General features: G+C 30.1%; 1 protein-coding gene across 4 annotated transcripts in view; it reads left to right on the top strand.

Annotated features, from left to right (window-relative positions):
* The window catches only part of LOC113520047 (eukaryotic translation initiation factor 4 gamma 3-like), a 47,880-nt gene extending 24,136 nt beyond the window's left edge, over positions 1-23,744 (top strand). For 2 of the 4 annotated variants that reach the window (XM_052896710.1, XM_031911565.2), the window contains 19 exons: positions 5,871-6,257; positions 6,406-6,717; positions 6,802-6,932; positions 7,008-7,164; positions 7,323-7,492; positions 7,948-8,151; positions 8,555-8,701; positions 8,782-8,866; positions 10,780-11,132; positions 13,602-13,781; positions 16,791-16,944; positions 17,525-17,605; positions 19,330-19,624; positions 20,522-20,708; positions 21,008-21,184; positions 21,353-21,514; positions 21,898-22,129; positions 22,225-22,326; positions 22,545-23,744. In XM_052896710.1, coding sequence (XP_052752670.1) covers positions 5,871-6,257; positions 6,406-6,717; positions 6,802-6,932; positions 7,008-7,164; positions 7,323-7,492; positions 7,948-8,151; positions 8,555-8,701; positions 8,782-8,866; positions 10,780-11,132; positions 13,602-13,781; positions 16,791-16,944; positions 17,525-17,605; positions 19,330-19,624; positions 20,522-20,708; positions 21,008-21,184; positions 21,353-21,514; positions 21,898-22,129; positions 22,225-22,326; positions 22,545-22,624 — 3,596 coding nt within the window. In that variant the 3' untranslated portion in view covers positions 22,625-23,744. The remainder of the gene's footprint in view (positions 1-5,870; positions 6,258-6,405; positions 6,718-6,801; positions 6,933-7,007; positions 7,165-7,322; positions 7,493-7,947; positions 8,152-8,554; positions 8,702-8,781; positions 8,867-10,779; positions 11,133-13,601; positions 13,782-16,790; positions 16,945-17,524; positions 17,606-19,329; positions 19,625-20,521; positions 20,709-21,007; positions 21,185-21,352; positions 21,515-21,897; positions 22,130-22,224; positions 22,327-22,544) is intronic. The other 2 variants (XM_052896708.1, XM_052896709.1) reach the window with 2 other exon arrangements.
* Positions 23,745-26,440: the final 2,696 nt, after the last annotated feature.

Here is a 26,440-nt window from a genome sequence, read left to right as displayed (position 1 = left end):
TCTACTGGATAGTTAATTATATAAATATCCAGCTATTTGTGAATCATACATGTTCATCGAGAGTTGCGTAGCAATTATTACATTATTCTTAATTGTTAAAACAATTAGATGTACTGTACAGGTTTCGATCACGAAATAATTACGAAACGTTTTTACCAAATAATAGGTATTCATTAAATCACGTTAAATTTTACAGCGCTAATTAAATTATTAAACTTTAATATTTGTTAAAATCTTAGTTTGTTTTTTAAATAGCAGTTGAAAAGTATGTATAAGATAGAGGTTTTATATATAAAGGTCCATTTTTATCTTTTGAGTTATTTCCTAGCAGTGAATCGTCTTTCATGATGAAAACGTCACCTCTATCGTAGCGACACAGTTGATGAAAGTAATTGTATCGATATTTTATATTTTTAGAATGAAGGTTGTAATTTCATTGAATCGAATATATTACGATTGTGTAAAGTCGAATAGAGCGATAACACAGAATAAAAGATTAAATATGTTAAATTAATTAATGAATTAATATTAAAAGTAAATATTTACAGGTATACTAGTTGACTAGGCAGATGACTCTTTTTTCAAACTCAGTGACCAAGCTGTAGCAATTTTTACCTATGTTTTTCAGCTAGTTTTATTGGTTATTAAACATTTTAATATATAAAAATTCCCTGTCACGATTTTCGTTCACAGCTAATTTCAGATTTTGTAAATGTGTATTGTTTGAGCTTAATATATAGGATAATTTTTATTCTAATAAAAAGAATATTTTAGGAGGTGATAGGGACAAAACAAGCTCGCTGTGGTTCAGGTAGTGTAGTATTTTAATATCAATTTTATTAGCAATTTAATTTGTTTTTATTTTTTAAACATAATATAAAAGTAACTGAAAATATTTGTTTTTCGGTTAGCAATTGTTTTTCTTTTCTTAATATTTTGCCAGAATCAAAACAGGGAACGACAGTAAAAGTAAAAATATCTCACGCGAATTTTGGAAGTATAAGCATTAGGAGGTCTATAGTATTTAAAGGATGTACAGGATGTAATATGTACTTGAATATTCAAGCAAGTAAATTTACAAGTGCTACAAAGTGGGTACTGGAATGGACCATGGACGTTATGCATTTTTAAGGGAAATCAGATTGGAGGACTATAGACATCGTGTAATGTTCTCTAATACTGGCAAATGTCGTAGAAAGAGATTGCCATGAATATGCTATGAGCTCTTTATTTGCGTTGTATAATAGTGACAGCTATTATTAATTTCTTTTTTTATTTCTTTGTTTAATTGCTAATAATATATAAGTTGAAATTGAAATTATTATCATTTTGGTACATATTCTATTAATAAAACAGTTAAAAGCGCATCTTCTCCCAAAAAAACATGAGTCAATAAATTAAAAAATCTTTCGAGTCTCAAATATGTGACATCTGGACATACTTTGTCAGTAGGAATCTCAAAATATTGTGTCGTCTTTCACTCTTATGTTTTTTTGAGAACATACACAGTTTTATTGTATAATAATTATCATGAGTTATACTGTGGTTGATTCTACGGCACGATTTCTTTAAAAATTATCTCTAAAATTAAAATTAATTGTTGATATATTTTAAATGAAAATTTTTGAGATATTTGATATTACAGCGAAATTTTTATTGTAAGAATAAATATGAACTCATTTTCTAAAAAATGTAAGTAATAATTATTGTAATTTTACTTTATAATGACCCAAAATTTAAATTCGGGGATGCTGCTGGCCACTCAATGCTACTCACAAAACATCCGTGAACTGTCCTCATGAATAAAGGCTTCTATTGATTTGGAAATTGTCAAGTTTCCCGAATTTAATCCGTGAGTAAGGTCTAAAAGTTTGATATCAGCCGTTAACCACTGTTTAACGTAGGCTTCCTCCATAAAGAGAGAGTTAAGCGTGACATTTTAGGCAGGCGGTTTGACAATTACAGTTAGTCTTTGGTAATATTTTTAGAGGAACGCTGATCCCCATACTTCGACTATTAAGCTCCCTTCGTCTTTCTTATGACACCCACGGGAAAGGAAGGGGTGACCCATGCTATACCAGAATTACACGATAAAGTCGAATTAAATAATTACAATGCCCAATTTCTTTGTCGAAATAGTCGTTTTAAAGGACTGCAAGTGCTCTGGTATAAACATAAATGGCGAATACATCACTCACTTTTAGATTTGCCGATGATATAATAAACATGGCAGAATTCTTGAAAGGCTTGAATATTATGCTCAGTGACCTCAATAGTCTTTCTCAACAGATAGGTCTTAAGATGAATACGTCCATGTCAATTATACTGGCCATAACTGAGAACACTATGCTTTAAGTTGTCGATGAGTGTATATACCTGGTATAACTTATTCGACTAGGTAAGCCCAACTTTGACCGAGAGGTCACCCGACGAATCTAACTCGAATGGGCAAAGTTCAGAAACACACCACATCACATCCAAAATATCTCAGTTTAAATACAAAGGTCTTTGACCCGTACGTGTTGCCACTAATGACTTACGAAACCGAAACATGGTCCTACAAGATTGCCCGTATGCAAAAGTTTCAAATTACTCAGCGAGCTATAAAGAGGGCTATGCTCGTTAGTTTCTTTGAGTGACAGAATCCAAAACGTACCAAAATCAGGATATCCGTAAAAGAACCAAATTCACTGACAGCTCGAAGGATAAGCATAGTTTTTCTCTTCTTCAAGGTAATGGAGCTTGTATTTGATACGCAGCTCATTGAGTACCTAGAGAATCACGATTTATTAAACAATACGGTTTTTCTGACATCTCCAACACGGAGGTCATCTTAAAGGTAGGGTCAAGCTGGCGTCGAAAAAGCTCGGGATGTTCAATAAAACGTAACGTTAATTCATCATGAGACAAAGACTATTATTGTACAAATGAATTACTGTTCTCTTTTGCGAATATCATGAACTACTGTTATCTTTTATGAGGCAAAGCACCAGGTTGGTCACCTTGATTCGGTTTAAAAACTATCTATGACAATTGTCGACGACGCGAAGCTCACAGGTAATGTCAAGCCCTTTAAATTTAAGGCGAGACTGCCTTTCTTTGTGTATTCTACCGTTTGTATAACGGAATCTGTTCTGAGTAATTGTTCAAAACGATGCCCAAAATTACCTTTTATCAACGCACAGTTGGCCATAGACAGAAAATTCATCGTCATACGCTAATACTTAAATGGTCGCGCACAGTGCTGTTTCGGAGAAGTTTGCTCCCGCGAACGCTTAGGCTGTGAAATGTGTTCTCTGCTGAAATTTTCCCTAGAAACTACATTATGAGGTTCTTAAAAAAAAAAAGTATCTAAAGTTTCTTCAGATTTGGTAACGCCGCAATGGTTTTTCTAAATCTTAATTTTTAGCATGTTCCTGAAAGCGATTACTTAACAGAACGTTGATGATAGCATCTCTAGAGAACGTTTTAGAAACAAAATTACTATTATGAATTAGTTCTGTCTTTTGCCATTCGATCGCAAATAGCTCTGTTTGTCAGAGAAAATTTTATTTAACACTTCTAGCAATTAGGAAGCTTACAACGTAATAATTTTTATATTATTATTGTTCGCGTAGTGTTTACACAGTTGCGAATTGTAGGCAATCAGCGCTCTTATAAAAAAAATCTGTTCTTATAACGCCCTGAAATTCTTCCGGTAGTTCATCGTATATTATTTTTCTAATTAACTATTTATTCGTATTTAACTATATACTATAAGGCCATATTAAAAAAAAAGTTCATAATTGTTATTGAAATAAAATGCTAATTATTAAAAACATTGCTTGCTAGTTAAATATTGATAATATTTATATTTGAAGGTCTTGATAAAAGCACAAAAGACCATAATTGACTATTACATATTCAGTGCCTATTTGATATATCGTAATACAAAAAGTATTTTCGATTGTATTAAATCGACTGTAAAGTATAAATCGATTGATTATGTACGTTCGCACATCACTAGAAGTTCTTAAGAAACGAGACTTGTTTTCATCGTATATTATTTTTGTAATTAACTATTTATGCTTTACTATTATTCTTAAGTAACTATTTATTCTTAACTATTCGTATTTAACTATTTACTTTAAGGCCATATATAAAAAAAGTATATATATAAGATGCCAAGTATTAAAACCTTTGCTTACTAGTTAAATATTAATAATGTTTATATTTGAAGAACTTTATAAAAGCACAGAAAATCATAATTGACTAATGAGTGCCTAATTCATATATCGAAATAAAAAAATTATTTTCGATTGTTTTAAATGACTGAAATGTATAAATCGATTGATTATGTACATGCGCACAACACTAGTTGACCGTAGGTCGCCTGTCTGTATGCATGGTTCAATATGGCCGATTTTACATCATACAGTCGTTTGAAGCACTTCTCGCTTTAAATATTTTTAATATTTTATTTCTATACACTTTTTTACAATATATTGTAATTTAGCATTTTTAGCAATAATTTTTTAATTAAGTTTACAAAAGTAATGTGTTTAAATAGTGTTAATAATCCGACAATCTAGATTCTTGAGTGACCTTTTAGATATACTTTCTTTTACCATATTGTTACGTTGTCGTATGTTCTTTTTTCTGGATTTTTAACAAGTTTTTGAATTGGCGAACTGTGATATAATTTTAGCCATCAGTGCCACATTATAAAGTCTGATATAAAGGTACAGTTTGTGCAGGAACTCCCACGTGGAAATACCTCACGTCTCTATTTTTAGAACTCGAACGTGGTTCGCAAAAAGTGATAGGCGATATTAAAAATCTATTAATGCGCCTGTATTATTTTGTGCACACGTTGGTCAAACTACATGTAATATACCAAAATTTTATTACTTTACAATATTATATGTGATATCAACAGGTCAAAAGCCTTGCATTACGTTATTGAGCCACAGGTGTTTTTCTATTTATTAAGTAGACTACATCATTACGAAATTTTAATTCTTTATCTGTTATATTGCAATTTACATATATTGAATGCAATATTATATAAAGACATGTACTTTGAATAGATTTTAAAAATTTGACCTCCATTTTTACATTTTAGAAAAATACCATGATTGTCTTATACTGCTATCATAACATTCTATTAATACAAACAAGTTATTTACTTGGGTATAGCAATATACTATTATATATCAACTTATGTATATATGCTGATAGACTTAATTATTGATTTAAAATGATTCAGTAATGACCATTATAAATTCATTTATGAGTCAGGCCTCTAATGAACCTTGATGAAAAGGACATTAGAGACAAAAGACTGTCTATGTATTTATTGCCTTATGGACATATAAGTTAATTGCACTTTAAATTCTTGCCTTTTATGTAACTAACATCTTTGTACACAGTTTTAAGGTTTAGTGAAGTGAAATAAATATCATCAAGCTTTAATTTTGTGTAGATACTATAGACATAGTTACAGAATCATATTTATTTAAATAATATTGTAATTCTATCTTAATCTAAATATAAAAAATAAAATTCGAGTCTAGTGATTAAAAGGGAATGATATTGAAAGTGTATGTGAATTGAGAATATCTGTGTTGTGTCTGTACAGTCAGAAAAAGATATGGAATAGATATCTATCTATGAACAATTTATTTCACCTATTTGATGGTAAAGAATGTGATGATATTGAAGTGGTTATGAAATAAATACAGATGTTGTGTTCTTTCTAAAAAAATCATTATGAACATTTTGTAAATTGTTTCCATTGTCAAATTTTATTTAAATATATCTACATTTGTTCAACTAAATTACTAACAATAAACATATATTTATACAAAAATGGTAATATTTTGTTACAGTGATTAGTTCAGTTGATAGTTTGCAAGAAGTTATCAACTCTCCAACTAGTCAATACAATAAAACAATAGCAGTTGATTTAAATAAGAAGCAAACAACACCACTATTGATTCCGTTAGATATTGAAACGCAAGCAATCGAAATAAATGTTGATAAAAAGAATTTAAGTGAACCTATTGAAACAGTACCAACTGCCACAGAGTTATTATCAGCCAGCATAGAGAAGGTTGCCAAGGAACTGCCTACTGCACCGGAAACATCCGAAAGTAAAGAAGCATCTAGTGCAATACAAGCTCAAGCCAAGTTAACACAAAGTATAGCCAGCTGTCTTCGCACTAATCAACCTGATTCTAAGATGAAAGATATTAATCTTAATAATAAGTCCACTGGTTTGTTATCATCTTTCATCTTTGTTAAGTCTGTTTAACACTAGACTTTGCTGTAAAAACCTTTGCTGCCCTTTCTGTACCTTCGCTTGAATATATAATTTGAAATGTGTGGTTAATTGTATAATAAAATTATATTTTTTTTTTTAAGATCCAGATTCTGCTAATGGAAATGGTCTAAAGATTGACATTACTAAAGAAGATATAAATAAAAATGAAAAAATTGTAAAAAATTCTAAAAATAGTAATAAAAAATCAGCTAAAATGGCTAACAGTGACACAAATTTAATTGAGTCGAATCCTTATCAGAATGGAAAAGACGAGACTGATAAAGTCAATAATGCAAAACATGAAAAGAGCTTGTTATCACCTAAGGAAGATGAGCTTGTGTCGAAACCCATAGAAGTTTCTGAAACTCTTGTGACTCCATCTGTATTTGTGCCTAAATACAAATATAGCGAAGGTTTGTGTAAAAATTAATAATTCTTAATTTGTATATATGTAGTTATTGACATTGTTTTTTATAATCTTTTTATCTGTATTTTAGATCAATGGTCTCCAATAAACAAATCAGGAAAGAAATGTTATAATATTGGCTTATTAAAGCAAATTAAGGATGATCCTCTGTCCAAGAACAAACCGAACGTACCCTTGCTAGAGACATGCAACATAATAAAAGTAAGTAATGTTCATTTATGTTCAGAAATTGACTTTTTTGTAGAGAAAGTGACATTAATTTATCTTTTTTTACAGACAAGTACAATTCCAGAAACCATAGCATTCTCCCCTATCACGAGACCAATAAATGATTCTCTTTTCCCTCCATTTGCAAAAAGTTCAACTATAGGAACTACTAGAAGCAATACTCCACGAGATGCAAAGAAAGATAGCAGAAACTTGTCTTTGGGAGGTAAGAATTTGTTTATATTTGTCCAACATCTGTTCCATTTTATATACTTCAAGGTATTTTTTTTTTATTGCTTTTTAATATGAAAAACAGTATTAAATTATATTAAGTTGCTAAGTAACACTATATGATATGGTTTGCATGATAAATTTATTTTGCAGGCAAAGGTAGTATGAAATCAAGTACAAGCCAAAATAGCAATAGTGGTGCTAAAATAATTCATGTGGTGACCCTGTCACGTGAAGAAGTTAAATTAAATGAAGTTGACTCTGCTTGGAAGCCATCTAGATTTAGGAAAGAGACTCTTACGGAAGATGCATACAAAACTCAGGCAAGTTTCAATCTTGTTTTATTTGTATACACAATAAAATTGTAACTAAACAATGTTTGTACAAAGAAGATATTTAAGGAAAATTTATGTTTTAATCAGGATAATATACCAGAGGGAGACTTCATAGAAATGTTTATGTGGATATCCTTGTCTCATTCTGTAATATTTACGATGCTGTTTATACCTATAGATGATAGTTACTACTTTCCATCACATAGACATTATGCTTATTTACCAATCAAAGTATCATCAAAAACATTTTTTTGTCGAGCTGTTTATAGTAGAGTTTATGAAGGTGTAAAACTCGATGTGTATTTTATCTTAATTCACTATCTAGAAATGTTTTTTTTATTGGTTTTTCTACTTCCCAAATTTACGTTGCGGGCATAAACTAGTTAATACAAAAATATGTGTTTTATTATGTTTAAAATATTAATTTTTTGTTATCTTTTCAGGAACTATACAAAAAGTTCCGAGGTATTCTTAATAAATTAACACCACAAAAATTTGATACACTACTGGAAAAAGTGAAAACTTTAGAAATAAATAATCAAACACGTCTTGAAGGCGTTATTGATCTTGTGTTTGAAAAGGCTATAGATGAACCCAATTTCTCTGAAGCTTATGCGGCTATGTGTAACAAACTTTCAATGCTCAAGGTAATTAGTTATAGTAGAGAATAACACATTAATTCATAAAAACTGTATACCTTTCAAAACCATTTTAGCTATTGAAGTGTTCTAACTTTTTTTTTTGTGCTGCTACATTTTCAATTAGAAATAAAGTCAGGCAATATAATAGTTAAAATCAGTTTGAAGGTTTGAGTTTTTATGAATAAATGGCTAAATTGGTTATGAATACATTGATGCTCCTTTCCACTTTGGGTTTTCTGGAACTCTTTGTTCAAGCTCGCCTTTGTGTGTTTGCTTATTTTCATATTTTTTTTTGTATTAATATTTTTTATGTATACAATAAAGTATAAATAAATAAAATGAATAATTTGACAACACTATGATATCTACTTTATATATACCACCATCTTTACAAAATTTTAATTTACAGGTTCCTGCTGATAAGGCGAGTACTCCTGACCAATGTGTTAATTTCAGAGCACTCATTATCAGTAAATGTCAAAATCAGTTTGTAACAAAGAAAGTAGATGACCAAGTATTGAAATTAGAGAAAGAAATCGCTGAATGTAATGATGCTGTAAGTATACTTAAATGTTCAATAAGTCAAATAAAATACATCAGTATTTTTACTTAAATTATGTTATTATTTATGTTTAGACTAAAAAGAAGGAACTTCAGTTGATTTTGGAAGAAGAGTATAGACGTGCTCGCATGCGGTCGGTTGGCAATGTCAGATTTATTGGTGAGTTTATATTTTTTTAAATTAAACCAGTTTACAAATATTACTTTACTAATTAAATATTAATACATTAACAAAATGAGCATTTCGAATGTGTTAACTCTTAATTAATGGAAACTTTTTAAACATTGATTTTTTTTTATTTACACCAAGTTTCTGTTTAATGTAATTATGTTATATTATTAATTTATGAGGACATTATAGCAGATTTAACACTATATCTACCATTCAAGTAGAGAGAAATAACAAAGCAACTACAATATTATGATTAAGTAATTACTAAAAAAGGATGACCGAAATCAAAAACATACATAATGCCATATCCATAGTGTATGGCTGGTCTCGATTTGAAGAAACTTCACTCGTGACTAGAACGGAATGGGACTGAAGTATGTGTGAAAACACACATTGTTTCTTACGTGATAATATTTTACAACAACAAGGTTGGACCCAGAGCGAACCGAGGCAGGCACATGGATCTGGTCTAGGGGCTCCTTTGTACCTTTTTGATATTGAACTCTAACAAGGGGGTGTTAATATTAAACATTTGCAATGCCTATTGCTTATATTGATATAGGTCTCTTATTTGTTCAAATGCTCAGGGTTTACTTGTTTAAAATGCATTAATATTATTTTTATCTGGTATATAATAATTTATTTAATTTGTAAAATTAATAGTAATTATTGTGCAATTAGCAAAAGAATAATTCTTAAATAATAATTTTCAAAATGAAATAATCAGAAATGGAATAATCAGCAATTAGTGAATACTTATCACTGATGTTAATATTATAAACTTTCCTAATAACTACTTGGTATAATGACAAATAAAAGGAAATTGTTATACGATTTTTAAAATATAAAGTGTACTGCGGTGAATATTTTTTTCAACTCTCAGTCTAAATACACATTGAATATAGCTATTTGTAAAATATATATTTGCAATTGCGAATGTGTATTGCGTTCTTTAATAAAAGCAAATATTTTCCACAATAAATGTTATACTGCCTGGGCGATATTACACTTTCAAATATAAAGTAACTCTAGAAACAACAGTATCGAGTGAAAAATGGATTCAGTATGTCATTCAAGCTATACAAAGTATAATTATTGTGAGACTATGTTCTAACTATTGCTAAACAATTTACAAAAAAAGAAGGTTCTAACTAAATTCGTCTGTATTTTTTGTGGCTATGTTGCGAATTATAAACTGATTCTGCTATGTTTTTTATATGTTTAGGTTCCGACCACGAAATATAATGACAACGATTTTGGCCCATATATAACTACCTCGTAGTAACATCTTTATTAATAACATAATTACTTCTAAGCCTTTGATGGCGCTTAGACATCACTCATCAATATTAAATATTTTTTTGTAAATTTTATTCACATATTAATATCTACGATGGGCCGACTCGTGGTGTCAGGTACCCGTCTCCAGAAAAGTTGAAAAACAACATTCTTAAAAAGTTGCGAAGTCCCTATAGTATGATAATCAATAAACAGTCCGTTTGTACTTTCTCCACATTTAAAATTCACAACTTGTGTTCCTTCCATATTCTTTTTGTGACGATTAAAGCCACCGTTTTTATTTATAAAGCAGAATATTGCTTATTGGGAAATAAATCAATTTGAGTACATATGATTTCATGTTTTATATTAAAATATTTCAGTTTAATGTTTTTATGAAACAACTAATCGTTCAATTGAGTTTTGTTACAATTAAAGTAAATATTTTTTGCACCTATTTGTGTACACTTATTTGTATTTGATCCCATATATCTTATTGGTGTACACAATATGAGATTCTTATTGGTGTTCAAAAATTTACTTATGCAATTAAATAATTATAGTATCTGTAAACTATGGAATTTTATTTTTAAAAATTCAGAATTTTTAATTTATTGTTTCAGGTGAATTATACAAATTAAAAATGCTTACATCAAAAATAATGCTGTTCTGTATGAACCATTTGATAGGAGATAAATTGGAAGAGGAAAAACTGGAATGTTTGTGTAAACTTCTTACCACAATCGGTGAACAAGTTGAGAATGAAGTAAAAGAACTCGATAACGTTTTTAAGAAAATGCAAGACATTATTAATGACCGCAAAAACAATAAAATTAGCAGTCGCGTAAGATTTATGATTCAAGATGTAATTGAATTAAGGAGACGAAAATGGGTTGGTAGAAGTGTAGTCGATTCTCAGCCGAAAATGATGGACCAAATTCAGAAAGAGGCTGAGCAACAACAACGTCAAATCGAGGTAAAGTACACAATATACATAGTTAAAAGGCGCTTATCAACGGCTCTGTTACAAGAATAATAGTTCTAACATAACTGGTGAAATTTTAATGTCATTTAAGCATAAACATTCGTTTACTTGTTTCTTCAATACTATTACAAGTTGTAGAATACGTGTATATTTTTTTAATGGACTATAATGAAAAGGTAGTCCGTCTGCCGCCACTATCGGTATACACTGGCGAGGCACCAGGGATAGTTGATAGATGAGTATGTAAATAGGTCCCTGGAGCTATCGAATTCAACAATAATTAACCACGAGGTTAATCTGGTTGAGGTCAACCTGATAACATGATTAACATTTTCATACTCGTCGTAATGTTGTAATTGAAAGTCCCGTTCAAATAATTTAAATGAAATTTACATATACTGTGCATTTACAAATTTACATATACATATATTTCAATGTGCAAATTGTTGGTACAGTAAAAATATCTATGAAATATATGGAAGACCAATAAATATACATTAAGGATAGTACTAGCATTCTCTTTATATGTGAATAAGTAAGAATTTTACTTTTTATTGATATTTAGAATTGATAGTCCTTTTTAGGAGAATTTAAAATAAAAAAATGGGACCAAACATATTGTTGAGTTAATTATGAAATACCTTTCTATGGAATCTACGTGTCAGTAAACACTAACTGAATGATGAGATTCCTTAGTTTTTTGTTATTTTAAAATTTAAAAACTTTGTTGCGTTACATAGGCATCCACATAATGTGTTCTACATTTTGACGTTCTATTTTTTTCTACAATCTTTATAATCACGTAATGCGTGTATTTAGGTCTGTTGATATTTTATTATTCAATCTTGATTGTGATACAGGGTGGCCCATAAGTCCTTAGTAATGAAAAAAATGAATTAAAATAAAACTAATTACACTATGAATAATATTTTTATTTGTAAATATAGCTAGAAAAACGGGAATTATTTATTGTAAATAACGTCGTCCAAATGTAATCCGTTACAGTCACGGCACTCTTGCAAACGCCTTCTGAAATTGTCGATGACTGCGCGGCACGTCACTGCTGAAATGCTTGCCATTTCTCTGCGGATGTTTTCTTTTAGGTCATTAATTGACCGCGGGTTAGAGTCGTACACTTTAGCCTTAAGGTAGCCCCACAAAAAAAAATCCATTGGAGTCAGATCCGGGCTACGTGGTGGCCAGGAAATGTCTCCTCTCTTAGAGATAACTTTGTTTGGAAAAAGTAGACGGATAACGGGCACAGCAGTATTGGAGGTGTGGGAAGTTGCTCCATCCTGTTGAAACCATGTTCGGGCATTAAAGCCTGGAAAGTTTTGCAATTTTTGTTGATGCCATGGGCTGACTGTAACTTTAGGGCTATGTAAGGGCTTCTGATACTTAAGTTTTGGATTAATCGGGCTCCAATAGCGGCAATTTTGTTTACTAACATGTCCGATAATGTGGAAGTGTGCCTCATCAGAGAACATTATGTTATTGAACGAAGTAAACCGATTAAACATTTCATTAGCATAATTCACTCTCTGAATAGCATCAGTTTCTTTTAATTCTTGTACCAACTGAATTTTGTAAGGGTGCATAAGTAAATCTTTCTTCAAAATCCGTTGTAACGATGTCCTGGATACGTTTAATGCACTGGAACGCTTACGAGTTGACTGTGTAGGATTTTCACGAATAGATTGTGCCACTGTGTCGATGTTTTGTTCCGTACGTGATGTCCTTTGGCAACCCAACCGCGGTTTATCTAACGTCGAACCGGTCTTCTCGAACTTAGCAACCCAATTCTTAATCGTTTGGAGAGCTGGGGTGTCATCAAAGTTGTGTAAACCTATGTGTTCTCGAAATTTACGCCTCGCAACGGTTGCCGAATTGTTGTTTTGATAAAACTCGCGCACACAAAACGCACGGTCCGCTCCGGTGAAACGCTCCATCGCGACTAAATTCCCAGAAACCGAAGTTACTGCCCCCGCTGCCCCTGCACCGCTCACGCGCGCCGTTTTCGTTTAATTCAAATTTTACTTTTCTAAGGACTTTTGGGCCACCCTGTACTATTAGTTGTATAAGGAAGAATATCATAATACAAATGGCACCATAACATGATTTATTTGTAAAGTATTGACAAATTTTATCAAAAGTCGGTTTTTGTAACTTAAATATATGTTTAAATATTATACTAATACGCTATAGCCTCGCAGACATTTTTGTGAATATTAAAGAGTATTACATGCATATAGTATATTATGTATAGTCAATAATTTTCGCGAGCATCAATCTAAACAACTTATAAATTCTAGCTACATTGGTTTTCATTATTATAATTTTCTTAATTTTTTTTTTGTTTTTAGTTAAATATAATAATAATAATTGTATGAGTTTATGCACAACAAACAAACACAAAAAATTAAATCTCTATTTGCTATTGTAATATTTATTTATTTACAGTTATTGAATTCTACACCTGTGAGTAGTTTCCGAAGTCGTGATGAAGGTAGTCGTGGAAAACGTGGTGAAGGTCGTAGACAGAATTCCAATTCTTTCCAAATGGATAATAGCAATATTTGGAAGTCTACAAATCGTTACACAGTAGATACATCCAAGTTTAAAGCTGCTACTACAACAAGAGTAAGTTATTTATTTTTTACTAGCTTTTGCTTGCTACTTCATACGCTTGAATTTCAAAAGTAGGAATACTAATTAAATAGACCACTTCTAGATAGCAAATCAGTGTAAAACATACACCAGATAAAACCTTTAAGAATAACATTCAAAAATGCATCTTATGTAGTGCAGTAGTTTTACTCGATGCAGAACAAACGTGCAGTCAGACAAAGTTTTTAAAAATTGTTGTTTTACCATGTATTGGTCTTACTAAGACCCTTTATATAATTTTTTCTCAAATATCTCCTATATAGCAGACATTGTCATTACAATTTATTATATTAGTAAGATTATGGAATGTCCTTAAGAGATTGTTTTCTACATAACCAGCTCTAGTTATACTTTGTAAATTAATTAATTTACAAAGTATATTCATTATATAATTAATTGCAGAAATTTTTGAAGCCAAAAGTATTTTGTCAGTACTGCCACTACTGAAAATGTATATGCAGTCTAAGAACAATATAATGTTAAAAATCTTGGGGGAAAAAATTACAGTCTGTTAATTTCTTCACATAGTAGTTTTTATTTGCTATTATTGAAAAATCAATTTATTACATTTTTATATTTAGAAAGTGAATATTTATTATTTCTAAATATTTATATTTATACTGTCCATGTCCATGGACATAACAGATTATACTGTATTGCTGTCACAGTAGGGAATATGCACATTTTTTAACTGAATTTGGTAATTGAAAACATATATGGATGAAGTCGTTATATGTCGCATTTTCGCTTTTATATGCATGGATAGAGGTATTATGAATATACTAACTACTATAATCATAGTGTATTATATGCATATTAGCAACTATAATTTATAGTAATAGAGTGCAAGCGTAAATTATATTAGTATGCACATTGCACCTACTGACACCTTCATTCATTCTTGTCTTCAGTTATTTACATCCCTATAACACAGTAAAAATAAATAGTTTACTTCTTTAGTAAGTAAAGTTTAATACTATTAAAATATTCAGATTAAGTTTTGAATAGTTTTAACGGTCATTTTGCGCGGATTTTGAATGACGTCAGATACCACGTACATTGTTTACCATAAGCGTTGTAATTTTTTCATATAGATTTTGAAATTGGATTGCTGTACAAACCATAGGAGCTAAAAATCTTTTTGTATAATAGATACTGTGTTATAACTAAGTTCATAATAGTACTATTAGGTATCTTAGTAATTCACGGCAAACTTAAATACATAAATTTAAGTAAAAGTAAATAATATCACTTACGTACGTACGTACGTACTTTTAAAATAACATAATGTAGATAGATATCTACATTATGTTATTTTAATTTAAATAGGTAGGATTTTAATTACTAATTTAAGTATCCTGTTCTTTATTACAATATAATCTATCCGGGACCAAATTTCATTCAAGACCGTTCTGTAGTGTATGCGTGGAATAAATAACAAACTTATCCATACTCACAAACTTTCGCTTTTTTAACAATATCTTACAGCTTTCATTCCTTTAACTTCAGCAGACGTTAAAACTGGATTTGGTCCTAAAAGCGTCCATTTTGATAGATTATCCACTTGTACTTTGAAAACCTACTTGAGGTAACGGTCCAGTTGATTACTAATCTCAATAGGATGCTGATCTGGCTCGGAGCTAGTGAAAACCACTAAGCCACCATTTTAAACTAGTTTTCTTTCCAACACTGTATGAATGTCGATAGTAATAAAGCCGATGCGTGATACGTGACGTCACAATTCGTGTCGATCAATAGTGATATGAATCTTGCTTATTTACAATATTTTAATTAATATTTTGTATGAAATTTAATATCAACTAAATTATAAAAAAAATGTTTTAGATTTATAATGTTGTCCGAATGATAAGTGTTAGGAAAAAAATTCAGCTAGCTATAAATCTTATGTATATTGCCTATTGTAATGGTAAAAATGTGCAGACATTTGTATCATCAAGAGGGGAGTCACTGAATAGTCAATCAGATGTTTCTTATATTTATCTGACATTATATTTCAGAATTTAAATACAATCAAATTGGCCCCTCCTACGTGGGACTTTGGATCAACTGTGAAAACAAATACCCTTATTATTAGTGACCCTATGGTTAGTCATTCCAAAAACTTTGATAGATTGTCCAATTATACTTTGAAAAACTACTTGCAGTCATGGTCAAGGTGATTACTAATCTTAATAGAATGCTGACCTGGCTCTAGCTAGTGAAAATCACTAGATGAACACGATTTTAAAAGAGTTTTCTCTCAAACATAGTATGAATATCGATACTGATGAGGTTGATGCGTGCTACGTGATATATAGTGATGAGTAAAAATGAAATACCTAACTTATATTTCCTACGCTTATTTTACATATTTTATTTAATTTTTATTTACTCACTTACATACAGAGCACAGACATAGTCTTGATATAAGCTCAAAAGTCCAAATTTGGGGGTTTACCAAAGGGCAATAAAACTCAATATATTGGAAATCAAAGTAGTCGATGAGGTCTGAAACACCATAGTGCGCTTTTGTATAAAAATTGCCGAGGCAACAACAAAAAGCGGCAATTCTAAAGTGGGACTGGGCAGGACATGTAAGTCGCATTCCAAGCGACTGGTGGTTCAAAACCTGTACATTTTGGCTCCCTGAATAATAAAAAAAAAAATAGTCGATCTCGACCGGTTCCACGAAGACTGGTACGGCGTGACCAGCGATAGTGCCAGATGGAAGCACTTGAGGGAGGGCTTCACCTAGCAGTAGGACACCATAGGCTATAATTGAATGATGGAATAATTGGTTGTTTTATTTTTTATGAAATTAAATATGAAGTAAATAATAAGAAAATGTTAAAGATGTTGGATTTATTTGTAAATATTATAAAAAAAAATTATCTAATTTTAAATCGTATGGATATGCCCTATTAAAATAGTAAAACTGGGGTCACATTTTTTGCATTTTATTTATTTGATATTGTATTTCAGAATTTAAGTTCTATCAAATTGGCCCCGCCTGGTTGGAATCATGGATCTGCAACAAAAACTAGTATTCATACTAGTAGTAATCCAATGATTAATCTCACGAAGAACATGTATAGTGTTTTAGAAAACAACCAAGCCGACCCAGTCAGCCTCAAAGGTACGTAAATTTTTTTATACTATCAAAATTCATAAACTAGTTGTTAGCTTATCGGATAAAAAGTGGTTACACTATGATCGTCAAAGGATATTCTGTACTTTGTTTTTGTTTCTGGTAATCTGTGAATTTTTATCCAATGCCTAATGAGTTTCCACTCGTAATGATTTTATTATAACTTTTAATACTTATTGTAATTCAAATAATTTGCATTAAGAAGGCAAGATCATTTCTACATTGTTAAACTGCATAGCAAACAACTATTTTAAGAATCGCTTTCCAAATATGTAAATACATGAGTAACTGGCGTGAATTTACTGGGTACAGAGGAATAACACCTGAGTCCTCAGGAATGGCAACGCATGGGGGGTATCATGGGCGAAACAGTATACTCTGTTATGTCCATGGTACTGCTCATGTCTATAGGCGACGGTTACCACTTTCCATCAGGTGGGCCGTCAGCTTGTTTGCCATTCTAAGTTTTATAAAAAAAAAAAAAAAAAAAAAAAAAAAAAAACTGGATGTTTATTAAAATGGAAAGTGTATTTTTGTTCTAACTAGTAATTGTATGTTTTCACTTCAGGAAGTAAAGATACACCCCCAAGCTATCATACAAAAGGTGCATCTATTGAGAGGTCTACATTTAATTCTAGAGGTGATTTCAGTAAGTAATACCTTTTTATTATTATATTCTTATGTACTTCAACATTAACTATAGTCATTCGCGTGCGATATTCTTTTGGGAGTAACATCATTCATCATATATACTAGGTCCAATTTTGTTAAACATAAATCATTACATTTATTATTGACCACAGAATAATTAATGTCTTTGTATATATTGCCTAACTGTTTTAGAACAATTAACCCTGCGATATTCTCAAAGTATTATTTTTATATTTATTAACTAATTCTTTCCGTTACGCAATCTTCATAATTTATTGATCAAAGTAATTAGTTATATAATTATAGGTACATTATTTAAAAGTAATTTTTTAGGATTCCGCACCAAGACTGTACAAAGGAACCCTTATGATACGACCTGATCGGTCCGTTTGTTACAGCGTTATATCTCTGCAACTATTTCTGTTATAAATTTTAAATTTAGAATAGATTTACATATCATTGACACGCATATATTGCAATGTAAATACTTGATAACATATTTTTATTTTCTCTATTATTGGCTCTAAAACGGATTCTAAATTTTAACCTTGACGTAATTTTTATTTACAAAAATATGAGAATAAGACCATAGGACGTCCCCCTCCCCCACCTCCTCTCTAAAATTTCTTAAGCTTAAAAATCTGAAATTATTACGGTTTATAAAAATATATGTGAATATTACAAAAAAATAAAACGATGCTTCTAACTAATACTTCATTATGCAATCCAGTATTTTACAGAGAATGTAGGTACTCTAATACGTTGTAACAGTCAATAGGGAAATTATTGCAACAATGCAATAAACAAATTCAATTTTAATCTACAAAATAATTAGATTACAAAATCAATAAATTAGACATTTTAACAAAATGAAATACCAAATTTAAGTCGTAAAAATAAAAAAAATGATATAATTAAAATGTCAATTTATATTTATCATATATTATTACAAAAATTGTTATGATGAACATGACTGAATAACGATTTATCAATTTATTTTAATTCAGAAATCTGTCAGTATTTTTCGTCGACCAATTTTAACCACAATTATGTATCCAAATAAGAAATTACGAATTATAGTATCACTAATAATAAATATTATACTTCTATTTCAAATAGAAAATGCATTAAAGTCATTTTATGTCATATATATCATATTTATGTGGGGAACCCTCGGCGAGTGAGTACATCTTGCTTCTGACTGGTTTTTTTTTTACTACTATTACTATAAAAGGAAAGTGATGCGGTAGATTTCATGAGGATTAAATATCTATTTTCCCCTCTGTCTTTATAATCTATTTTAAATGTGACTCAACTGCAATTGTTTGATAAAAGCGCGTATAGCACTCTGTACAAATACATTTTTATGGCAGTATAAATTTGTGTACTAGGGTGCGTTATAAATCATACTGTTTTTAAGGTGCTTAGAATATTGTATTATTTCGTATAATCTTTATTGTACATAATTATGGCACGGTAAAATTTAAGTCCAGCATTGCAGCTCTCAGGAATCATTACATAAAAATTAAGATATAATAAATGTAGTCATTATATATAGTCATTTATAAATAGAGATTGTGTGTTAATAGATACAAATGAAACTGTCACACTGTTATTGTCGTAACGCATATTGTTGATATTTATTCACTAATCACATTATTGTGTTTCAAAGTTCATTTCTTAAATAATTATTCATAATCATGTTTGAATGTTGAATTTTAGATAGTGGCAGCGGTAGCCGTTCAGGTTCAATGGGTGGAATTCGTTCCAATTCCGGAAGTCGTAGTGTAAGCGCTGTCCTGCCTACGCCATCTGTTGTAACCGAGATTTCAGCACCTGTTTCAGCGGCTGTTCCACAGGAACCACTGTCAGAAAATAAGAAGAAGACAGTTCATGCAATGATTGATCTGTCCTTAATGAACCCTGATGATAATGAATTAGTAGTTGAAGTTCAAAGGTTTGAAACTCAGTACCATGCTGCAGTTGTTACTGAAATACTCAATATGGCGCTGGAGAAGTAAGTAGTTAATTAATCTTATTGATCTTGGACTTAAACAAATTATAATTCCTTTATATCTAAACAATCATCATAAAGTTTTTTTTTTATCAATATAATAATTGAATAAGCATAAAATATTCTCCTTTTCAATAAGAGGCTGTTCTCAATTCGACGGTATTTTTATTTTATGTAATGTTTGTATTTTTTGACGATATCTACGCTTATTTTAAACCAGTTTTGATAATTACTTTTTTAATCGAACTAGAAACTTAAATAGCCTTGAGTTTTGGATAGAAAAGTAATAAAAAATTAAAATACTATATACTATTACAAAAGACTTCAACCCTATACTAAACCACTTGGATAAGTCTTTTTCAGTAGAACTTAAAAGGTAACCAAGTATTGTTGAAATTGCCACTCAAAAACATTCTCGGGTCAAATTTGTAAAGCACTCAATAAATTAATCAATTTTGACATCAATTGACTTATGTCTTATCTTAGGCTCAACTATTAGTTTGTTTACATTATGTTCTATTGAAACAGATATAGTAAGTTAATATGTTCTATGCTCAATTGTGTGGCGATAATGGTCTCAATAAAAGTGTTTCAAGCAATAAATTTCATAATTTTTTTAATTGTTCTAAACTTTGCATTTGTTTGAAATATTTGTATGTAAAAAGAATCAATACTGACTTATTTGGAATACTTAACTAAATTAAATTTCGAATACTTAACCAATGAGGAGATATTTCAGATCAAAGTGGTCAGTACGATAAAACGCTAATTTCATATATAAGGACCTAATATTGTATAATAATGTAAGGAACAAGATAAAGCAATAGTAAAATCTTTTATAGAGATTTCTGTGTAAAATTCATTAATTTATGGATATATAATAAAAGTATTATGTTTCAGAACACCGAAAGAAACTGCCATGATTTCAAAATCACTGTTACATTTAATAAATACAAATACGATATCACCACGAAATTTCGAAGTGGGTCTGACGGAAACTTTATTGTATGCACCTGATTTATATATTGACATACCAATGTTGTACGAATATTTAGGAAAGTTCATTGCTCCACAAATTGAAAAAAAAGTAAGTAAGAAGTATCAATTATTGCTGTATCTCACGACTTTGCTCCTGTCAATTAATATAAAAAGTATAAAATGTGTTCAGTATTACAATCCATTTTGAGATTTAACTATAATTAAGTAACCCTCTTACATAAATTCCTACAGATGTTTTTTTTTTTTTTTTTTATATCTTTTTCATTACATTTTTTTTTTATTGTATACTTCATTAGTGTTGAAGTATGGAACAAAGTAGATATATAAACATGTAAAATATAACTAAACATATTTTTACACAATATTAAAAATAATATACTTTTACAGCACATCACAATTTTACAAATATTTAAACTATCAGAAAGTATCATTGCATCAAAACAAGGTCATTTATTATTAAAAGCAATAATCAGAGATTTAAAAGAAAGCATGGGACCTACTTTTGCAAAAAGTAAATGGCAAGAATCTGGTCTTCAATTAAGACAATGGATGCATGAGGATCAGGTAAGGCATACATATTTTTTATAGTACATTAATTGTTTTCTATCTAACTGCATTAGGTTGGCTGAAAAAGGTCTCTTTCAGAGGTAAGGTAAGCCCATGCTTGCTAACAAATTCAATCATTGTGTATCTTTTTTACTATATTTTAACAAGGAATTTTACCATTTTTAGATTTCAACCTGGCTAACGGTGAACAATTTTGAATTCTTGGAGGGTGCTACTAAATATTCCGAAGAATCAAAGAAAATATTTACTCCAAATGAGATACAGAAGAAATTAATACAACTAATGAATTCTGATGAGAATTGTGACTGTATAAAGGGTTGGGCAAGAGTAAGTACAGCTTTATTGTTAAAAACAAAAATTAATATGTATATTATAGTTATTCTTTTACAGGTCATCTTTACATCTTTATTGTCTAGGTACAAATTCAATTTTTATTTGACGTTTGGAATACGATTATTTTGTATATATGGATTATTTTTATTATATATTGAGCATTATACCTTCTTAAAAATTAAATACATGAAGGGTGATATGGGATTCAGTGTATAATTGTACTACTCGTATGCAGCCAACAACTGACTTGCCATGTTTATTTCGTATACATGTAAACGATAAATTATATTATTACCTACTCTCCATTAATACGTCCATCTACTTCCGTTTAATCACATCATTATTTAGTTTTAAATATTGTGCATAATTGTTATTAGGATAACTTGGGCAAGTCGTCAAATGAAGATTGGTTTATGAGGATCCTAATTCAATCCATATGTGAACATGCGCTATTTGGGCCTGAAGGTCGCGATACACCTCATTTTAATCAAGAACGTATGAATAAATATGCAGGACTTATTAACGAGTTTGGCGATTCGAAGGATGCGAGAGAAGCCAGCTGTCTGTTTGGCATACAACAGCTAATACATAGGCTAGAGCACCCGCAAGGTATAGAATAATAATAATTATGTTTAATATACATTTTCAAATATTCTTGAATGACAGTAAAATTAACGAAATTGATTAATATTTCTGTCTTACAGGTTTAACATTGCAAATTTTCCAATATTTGCACGAACAATATATTATTACTGTAGAAGGATTTATAGCATGGGAGGAATCAGAAATGGAGCCAGAAGGAAAAGGTAAATAAGAATTCCTTGTTTTTTCTTACATTGACTTAGTTATAGAATTGTTCTTGACGCAGATTACATAATATTCTGCTATAAACTTCATAATGACAATATAAAATTACAAGGACGGTCATAGGTTGTAAAAATTATGAAATTTATTTATTTTTTGTCACTTTTCAACCTCCGCTTATTAGAGATATTAAATAATCAACCTGTATACATATTTGTAGGAGTTATGATGAAGGCGCTCACGTCGTTCTTCACGAACATTAAAGAAGCCGACGAAGGCGATTCCTGCAGCGAGGACTGACGCGGGCAGCTCGCCTCGGCCGCGGAACCACGTCAACTGCCGCCGCCGCCGACTGCGTCAACTATGACTCCGGCGCCTACAACTGATTCATTCGCTTATAATATCTTCCTTATTTTTATATATTAGGAACATCCTACACGGAAATCATAGAATATATTGTAATAATTATTATTATAATGCTTTATTCTAACAAGAATTAGAAAGTTGTATAATATTTTTTAAAACTATGATTATTCATCAAAATTTCGAGCTAAATGCTAAATGCTTATTAATTTTTTTTTTATTTTATTTTTATTATTACTGATATTGGCTTGAGTTTGTTAGTTTTTTGATAAAACTGAAAATTTTTAACGTGTTGTCTGGGCATACCATTCGCATTTTATTTTTCAAAAATTGTTATGCCAAAAATTTCAGTTTTTATTTAAATTATTTCTGCTTATTTTGTTATATTGGATAATTTAGTATGTATAATTTTAATAATTAATTGATCGAAATATTTGTTGACATTGCTAACTTATATAATTATTTGAAATACTTTTGGTCATTTTTATCATTCATAACATACATAGTTTTGTTTTCCAGACATTTATATAGAAAATAATAATTATAGACTTGTACACTATATAAAAATAATTATGTACCCAATTGAATGATTAACATTTTAATTTTTAAGTTTAATATCCATATAGCCTTGAATGTTCTTTATTTATTAATATTTTTATATTAATTAATTGTTCGGATATTTTTGTGACATTTTCGACTATCAAGATATGAGATCAAGATATAATAAAATTATATTTTCTTTTTCTATTTTTAAATATAGAATTGAATTGTATCTGTGACTTATTTTATTATGTATATTTTAATATTATAATTTTAAATATTTATTGTTTGGTGTATCATTTTTTCACTAGAAAAAGTATGTTTCATTGTTATTTATTTAAAAAAAAAAATATTTCTAGTGAAAAATTTGCTGGCCAAAAGTATTTCGATCAATGAGATGACATCACACAATTTTAGTACAAGACATTCTTGTTCTTTTAGTTTTAGTAAATTCTAATCACAATATATCACAATTATGTAGGTTTACAGAAATAAATATGTATTATATTTTGTTGTATTAACCATTTTACTGCTAATAATTACTCTAAGACATAGTTCAAATGACAAAAATAATATTTTATTAAACAATTCTCTGATGTCAGATGCATAATATTCCCCTCCTTTATTGCAAAAAAACATCATTTTATGCAATTTGTCTTAACGCAAGTTGACTGTAAAATTAATAGCTTAGATTATATAGATAAAGTAATTCCATACAAATGCATCACAAAACAGGGAGTGTGGATAGGGTTACCATAATAAACATTCAATACTCATAAAATTGATAAAAACTATTATTTATTATTATTACTTTTTATAAAAAACAACTTACAATTTTTTTTTTTTTGATGGGTGAAAATGGTATGGTAACCCCGCCTACGCTAACGGTATACGCTTGCGGAGCACCAGTAAAGGGTGATACATGAGAATGAAAACAGGCCAGTTAGCCCATCATGATGAATTCGTCAGAAATTAACCATGACAGTTTCCAGGGAGAACCGCGAGGAGGTCGACCTGGTTGGGTATATTGCTAGCAATGGGATTCTCAGTCTCCATTACTAACAATTCCTTTCCCCTCCTTACAAATATGTTAGAAAGAACAAACTGAGATGAGTAGTAGAAACAAGAGACGGTAAAGATAAGTATGAATCATTATAATTCATACTTTAGTGATTAATTTATATCCAAGTATTGGCCATCCGTGTAGTCTCGACAATGAATAGACCACCTCTTCCTTTTTCGAGGGTGTCGTAAAAGGCTACTAAGGGAGGCCGACGGATGGGCAGCAGAGTCCCTCTTAAAATATCTCTCAAGCTTAACTGCAGTTGCCAATACGCCTGCCAAGCGTGGCAACTACTGGCAGAACCCCCCAAAGGGGAGACTAGTTCATCAGTGGGCCATTAAAGGCTGATATAATGATAATACTAAACTTCATAGCGATTGGTTAATTCGCGGGTATAAAAGCTAGTGGACTCTATATGTTTTAGTTTTAAAATAATTGAAAAGGGCCGTCAATTTAATTCATACATGTAGGTATATTAATTTGTAACCAATACGAACATGAATATATAAATGTTCATATTCAAAAGAAATAGGTCTGTCATCTAATTTAAAAAATAAAGTTAATTTGGGAAATATTAAACCTAATAATTTGCATTACGGAATAAATAGCAGTTTTTTTTTTTTTTTTTTTTTAATGTAAAGAGGTGTGTCAAATTGAGTCTAATGTTGACACGTTTTTTTTTTACTCTCTATTCTCTATCTATATAATCTAAGATTTATGGTTTTAATTTAATAGTTTTTGATGAACTCTAATATGGGTGGCTTGATAAGTTTATAATGTATAAATTATTACAAATTGACTATTATTGATTTTTAAAAAAGTTTACGCTTGAAATATACAAATTTTGAAATAACACAAAACTAACACTGAACACGTTCATATTTCAGAATATCAGTCTCAAACGTATATGTCTCTTCACATACAGTTTTTAAAGAGTTAATTTGAAAAAAAAAAAATTATTAAATTCCGTTGGAAAAACAAGGAAATAATAGTAACGTAGGTTTTATTATTTTACTAATACAGTAAAATTAATATTTAGGAAAAGAATATGTAGATTTCAATAAATAACCAGTAAAAAAAACAATATTTTTTACAATTTTTGTCTGTCTTTATGCATGTATGTTTGTTACGACATCACGCAAAAATTACTGCATTAAAATTAATACGGTTTTGAGTAAAAATTTCAATATTTCTGACTGATTATTTAAAAAGTGATCCGCCTACGATCAAAAACTTTAATTAGTAACTTATTAAGCTGTCACTGAAAATTAAATTTTGGTGACAAAAATATATTTGAAGAATTCAATCCAGAGATACACAAAGTTTGTAGTGGTGGACATATATACAACAACGTATTCTATGATTAATGTTTTAGTTAGTAGGCAAAGCGCTTTTTTTTTTTCAATAGTCAATCAGAAAAATTGATTTTTTTAATTGTTTTTGAAAACTGACACATAATTACGACATTCCCATACTTCGTTATAAGCGCTTTTCATTTCTAATCAGATTGTTTCGATATTAAAATCAGTTCAAATCATAGACGTAGTATTAACAACACACTACGCACTGACCTTAGATTATAGTCTATAACTTGGTAATGTCAAAGAGAGAAAATGTAGAAAGATATGTGATATAGCAAGATAGACAAGACATACAATATAAGCTAGATGCTTATTTGACAGGAGTATGAATTAGGCAAATCCTGAGTATTTTTATTTTTAGTTTTATGCTTAGTGTTTTTTTTTTTTTTTTTTTTTTTGCATTTTCTTGCCTTTTGTTTTTTTTTTTTTTTTTATATACAACTTAGAATGGCAAACAAGCTGACGGCCCACCTGATGGAAAGTGGTAACCGTTGCCTATAGACATGAGCAGTACCATGGACATAACAGAGTATACTGTTTCGCACATGATACCCCCCATGCGTTGCTATTCCTGAGGACTCAGGTGTTATTCCTCTGTACCCAGTAAATTCACGCCATATCCCACCCTTCAAACCGAAACACAGCCATGCAAACACAACTGCTTTACGTTTGAAACACGAATGGGACAGAGGTACCCAAGCAATCGACTTTTGTACAAAGTCTCCCTCTGGTAAACCTCTCCCTTGTCTTGCAATAGGATTGCTAATCTGGCAGTATTCTATCATATAT

This window comes from Galleria mellonella, unplaced genomic scaffold, assembly GCF_026898425.1.
Source record: "Galleria mellonella isolate WM207_F2 unplaced genomic scaffold, CSIRO_AGI_GalMel_v1 utg33, whole genome shotgun sequence".
Classification (NCBI taxonomy): Eukaryota; Metazoa; Arthropoda; class Insecta; order Lepidoptera; family Pyralidae; genus Galleria; species Galleria mellonella.
This window is presented reverse-complemented; position numbering and strand designations above follow the sequence as displayed.